General features: G+C 47.0%; 1 protein-coding gene across 1 annotated transcript in view; it reads left to right on the top strand.

Moving 5' to 3' along the window:
* The first annotated feature begins 202 nt into the window (after nt 1-202).
* The window catches only part of LOC108790755 (protein LBH), an 11,532-nt gene continuing 5,958 nt past the window's right edge, over nt 203-5,776 (top strand). The window contains exons 1-2 of the mRNA XM_018561093.1: nt 203-318; nt 1,610-1,790. Coding sequence (XP_018416595.1) covers nt 229-318; nt 1,610-1,790 — 271 coding nt within the window. The 5' untranslated portion in view covers nt 203-228. The remainder of the gene's footprint in view (nt 319-1,609; nt 1,791-5,776) is intronic.

The following is a 5,776-nucleotide window of genomic DNA, read 5'->3' as shown; positions in this document are numbered from 1 at the left end:
TTACCTTTAACCTGCTGCCTGAGTCTGAGGATTGATTGAGAAATCTCAGCAATGTACAGAATGCATGTTCTTTTCTTATGCAATGGGGGGAAGGGGGGGCGGGGGTCATTCATGGAGGCATGCTGGTCTAAGAGGTGAAATTGGCAGTAGCGCAGTATTGCGGAGCCATTGTCTTTTTTTTGGTCTTCTTGAAAACATAACTCGCTCATTGTTCTCCTTCTCCGCAGAATGACAGAAGTGATGAATACATGCGAGCCAGCCCCGATGGAGGAATTCAAGCTGAGCGTTGCGACGGCTGCCGAAGGACACCCCGTGCAGGTAGGTGACTTGTTCCAGGGAGAGGTTTTGTTAAAGAGAACCTTTCACAGAATAAAGGGCAATGTCAGGCAGCAAGGGCAATTGGTCAATGGCTAAAACATGTATGGTGGCCCATTGCATCCAGGCTCAACACACACAGAGGACTGCAGCCTCTGTCTGTGAAAGTACAGTGGAAGTCTATGTAAACCCAATCACAATGCTTATTTCCTATGCTCATCAGCGCCATCCAGTGGACAAAATGCAGTATTATATTACATATATTCGACTTAAATAGAAAATATATCTTAAGAACATTCGTTTTTGTGTCTATGTAAACCCAGTCACAATACTTATTTGCTATGCTTCCCACCTCCTTCTAGTGGCCAAAATGAAGCATTACATTGCATACATTCGACTTAAATAGAAAATATATGACATTACGAACATTTATTTTTGCATCTCTCTAAACCCAATCACAGTGCTTAGTTGTGATGCTCCCGGGCTCCATCTAGTGGCCAAAATACAGCATTACATTACATACATTTGACCTAAATAGAAAAAAATCTAAGAACGTTTCTTTTTGCCTCTATGTAAACTCAATCAAAATGCTTATTTCTGACGCTCCTCAGCTCCATCTAGTGGCTAAAATGCAGGATTACTTTACATACATTTGATCTAAATAGAACATTCGTTTTTGCGTCTATGTAAACCCAATCACAATGCTTAGTTCATTTGTCCCCGAGTGAGTGCCATCTAGTGGCCAAAATGCAGTTTTACATTACCTACATTCGACCTAGATTAACAAAAACTCTGTTTTTGTGTCTATGTAATCCCAATCAGAATACTTATTTCCTATGCTGCTCAGCTCCATCTAGTGGCCAAAATGCAGTATTTCATTACCTACATTCGACATAAATAGACAATATATCGAAGAACATTCATTTTAGCATCTACTGGCCCAGGAAGAACATTTAGAAAGATTTGTAGGGCGAATGGGTCAGAAACTTGGTTATAAATAGACCCCTTTAAAGAGGAACTCCATGATTTTCAAAAGGAGTAGCCCCACTGCAAGGGTTAACTGCTGAATCTGTACCCCCCTGAAAGCTTGACTGTAAGTAGATTGACCACATGTGTTTTTTAGATCTTACAAAACAATGGTGGCATCAATTGTTGTCACCATCAGGAAACCGTGCAGCCGTCTCTGGAGTGCATGTTACAAAAGAGGTGACAGGGACTCTTTATATTAGTTTTGCGTGCCTTACTGATAACCTCGGCGCCCTCATTGAGTCTCTCTCTCTCTCTCTCTCCACAGATCTTTCCAGACTCCCATGATAAACATCCCAAGCTGACCAAGAGGTTACCGTCCATCGTGGTGGAGCCCATGGAGTCGGGGGACGTGGAGAGCGGAGAGCTGCGTTGGCCACCAGAGGACATCTCACCGACAGACGACAAAAGGGAGGCAAAGCCCTGCCAAGGATGTTCATATGTGGAAGGTACGCGGAGACGACTTTGCTCATAATTTCAAGGGATAGTCCACCTTTTCACAAAAGAGTTGAACTAACTGACCCGCCCCCTACTCCGGCCCACGCTGCATTTACCTGCTTAGGTGACTTTGCCACCCATGCCAGTCAGTGTAATGGGCCGCACACTACAAACTTCTCTACACGGCCCTGGAGGCCATGTAGCATCATAATGCTGGCAGGCAGGGGCGTCCCGAGGCTGGGTGTCACCCGGAGCGGAGAAGGGGTGACGTCATCACGCATGCGCGGCCATCTTATTGACGCCTGTCGGCGGCCATCTAGATCATGGACGCAGGCAGAGAGAGGAGGGGCCGTTCATCCTGCGGGATGAGGTATGCCGCCGGGTCCCCTCCTCTCTGCTGACACTGTCGGGCTCTTGGTCCATGACCGCGTGCTGGACTTTTCATAGGGGGTGACGCCAAATGTATGTGCCGATACTGAGTATTTGGGAGAGTACTCGTACTCGCCCAAACGCTCCGATACCTTCCCCAATACCGGAACTTCTGGTCAGAGCAAGTTTTCCTCTGATTGGCAGTGCCGTAGGGGAACATGCAATCAGGAAGCAGGGTGGCGAGTAATGACCCTCCTCGAGCTTCCTGATTGGCCAATGTTGATTGACTGGAAAGCCAGCTTCCCAGCCAATTAGGAAGACGGGAGCATGCCATTACTTGCCTCCCTGCTTCCTGATTGGCCAAGAAGCCGGATTGATGCTGATTGCCTAGGAAACGGTTTTCCCGGCCAATCACAATCGAGTCAGCCAAACAACATGGAGCCGGCTTCCTGGACAATCAGGAAGCCAGGCGACATATCATTATCTGCCACCCGACTTCCTGATTGCCCGGGAAGCCAGCTTCATGCGAGCGGAAGCTCCGGTATCGGTGCATCCCTAGTGCACACTATACGCGAAGGTGCGAGCCCCGGCTTAACCCCGCGACATCTAAACATTGAAATGTCAGTTGTGAGCGACATTTAAATTCTATCATCTGAACGGCATATTTTCAAAGCAGCGCGGGTGACTTTCACCTGGTGGTGGATCAATCACTGTCATGCCCAGGAAGATTCGCCTGCAGTGAATGCTTGGTGAATGTCGGGTTCAGTGCTTTGTAAACATGCCCATTAGATGGCGACTGGTTATCTTGCGCGGGAAGTGTCCCCTCCATAGCACCGGCTCATTTTCCAGTATATATGGTGCGTCCTTCATAATAGATCTTCCAATCCTCTCTTGACCATGTTGTTTTCTTGTTTTGGCGAAGAATCTTTCTGTGATTTTCCGGCACTTCCACATTTCAGACATAGCTAAACCCTGTAATCGGTTGGTGTGTTTTCAGCGGCTTCTTCGCCTGTAATCTGCTGGTAGTTTGTAATCTTCGGCAAGCCTCCAGCTGTCCCACAACAAGCCAGCCGCCCTCGTGTTACACCTACGCAGCGAACGTCTGACCTTAAATCACACCTAAACCCAATCACTAAAATCTCATGAAATCAATAACATGGTAATAATAGCGTTTCAAGAGCAACGTTCAGTGCGTTTGGTTCTGCAGCTTCCAATAAAAGAATCCCTGAGGATCCTGCCATGAAGGTCCTTGTTCAGGCACTTCCTGTTATAGGGTGACAACGCTCTGGTCCTGTCTCTCAGTTGTGCTTCTGTGTCTGGATATCTGTGACTTCCTAGATTTCAGTGCTCTGAAAGTGTCCTTTCTCCTGCTCGTGCTTTTCCATACTTCCATTTTGCTCTAAGGCCGTATTGTTAGAATGGCTGAGTCTAGGTGCACCACTTTATACATGAGCTCACGTAGGTGTGCTGTGGTCCTGCCTCTCAGTTGTGCTTCTCTGTTGTCACCCTGTCTGTCAATGGAGACAATAACTGGCCAGTTCAACATATGTTGAAGTGACACTAAACTCAGGAGTTGAATCTTAAAAATACATTTAACTACCGTAACTATTGATAACAATGTCTCTTATTTGTGTATCACTAGGCTGTAGATCCTCCAATCATCTCTGAATTGGTGCTGACACTGTCCTTCCTTCTAGAGGGGGGCTACTTTTGTTCCCCATGGTCCCTATGTGTGTTGTAAAGTAGTCACCGCTCCAAGTTCGCTCCCGTGAAGGACTACAAGCTCAATACAGATGAGTAAACTAAACATGTGATTGTAGTCCATCACTGAGATCATTCAGACTGCATTTGGGGCACCGCTGTCAATCACTGACATCATTCATGCTGCAGTTGGGGCACCCCTGTCAATCACTGAGATCATTCATGCTGCAGTTGGGGCACCCCTGTCAATCACTGAGATCATTCAGACTGCAGTTGGGGCACCCCTGTCAATCACTGAGATCATTCATGCTGCAGTTGGGGCACCGCTGTCAATCACCGAGCTCATTCAGACTGCATTTGGGGCACCCCTGTCAATCACTGAGATCATTCAGACTGCAGTTGGGGCACCCCTGTCAATCACCGAGATCATTCAGACTGCATTTGGGGCACCCCTGTCAATCACTGAGATCATTCAGACTGCAGTTGGGGCACCCCTGTCAATCACTGACATCATTCAGACTGCAGTTGGGGCACCCCTGTCAATCACCGAGATCATTCAGACTGCATTTGGGGCACCCCTGTCAATCACTGAGATCATTCAGACTGCAGTTGGGGCACCCCTGTCAATCACTGAGATCATTCATGCTGCAGTTGGGGCACCGCTGTCAATCACCGAGCTCATTCAGACTGCATTTGGGGCACCCCTGTCAATCACTGAGATCATTCAGACTGCAGTTGGGGCACCCCTGTCAATCACTGACATCATTCAGACTGCAGTTGGGGCACCCCTGTCAATCACCGAGATCATTCAGACTGCATTTGGGGCACCCCTGTCAATCACTGAGACCATTCATGCTGCAGTTGGGGCACCCCTGTCAATTATTGAGGGGTGTTTTTGAAATAGATGGTTGCCTATACTTTGCAGTAGGGATACGACACCTCTTTATTTTGCAGCAGGTTTTAGGTACGCGTCGTGTTTTGTTTATTACAAAGGCATTGGAGGTGAAGATGGAAAGTACAGGGAGGAACGGGCAGCAGACAAATCATATTAAAAACACAAACCACAGATTATCTGTTAATGCTGTTTTTCCCCCCTGACAAGCTGTCATCTTCAGCTGAGTCTCTTAGAAGTCTGCTCTGCAGAACTTTGCAGGGGCGAACGGGGCCATTTTATTAAAATAAGGTTATCTGAACGAGCTGTGTGGGATTATGGGAGGAATCAACGTTTTCTATTTATTTTTAAGCTGACACTATTGTTATAGGGGGAATTTATAGAATGTTTGCAGAGCTGTTCGCTCAGCAAATGTCAGCACTTTGGATGCACATCACATTCTGGCCACCAGATGGAGCTGAGGAGCATGGGGATTTTGGCTCCATCTAGTGGTCATAATGTCATGCGAATCTAAAACTTACACATTTGCAGTGCGAACAGCTCTGCGAATGTTTTATAAATACACCCTTAAAGGAAAAACTGAATCCAGCATCTGGCACTAAACGTCATCCATTTATGAGAATCAATAAATTACTTATATACACCGTTTTTTTTTTCTCTCCTAAATTTTCCCTCTGCATGTCCCCCATGGAGTCTGTTTTTCCATTCAGTTTCGCAATGTGGGTACAAGCAGTGCATGTACATTGCGGTCATGTGCACCGCTCTGCTCAGTCTTTCAATTCCCAGTAATAAATGCGCCTGACGATTCTACTACACATGCGCTCCCAGAAGTAATTTGTTTAGGCTGGTGCCTCCCACAAGCATCTGACACCTAGGATCTTACCAGTGGGCAGGTGCTTTTACATGCCAGCAGTGGCCGAATTGGCATGTAATACTGTAGTCCATCATAGGAGTGTGCCGAGGAGGCTGGCTATGTGCCCGCACACAGCGGGACCTGATCCATTTTCTGCTGCAGTTTCACTGTCACTTACAGGC

Source organism: Nanorana parkeri, unplaced genomic scaffold (genome assembly GCF_000935625.1).
Source record: "Nanorana parkeri isolate BGI_ZX_2015 unplaced genomic scaffold, ASM93562v1 scaffold499, whole genome shotgun sequence".
Lineage (NCBI taxonomy): Eukaryota > Metazoa > Chordata > Amphibia > Anura > Dicroglossidae > Nanorana > Nanorana parkeri.
This window is presented reverse-complemented; position numbering and strand designations above follow the sequence as displayed.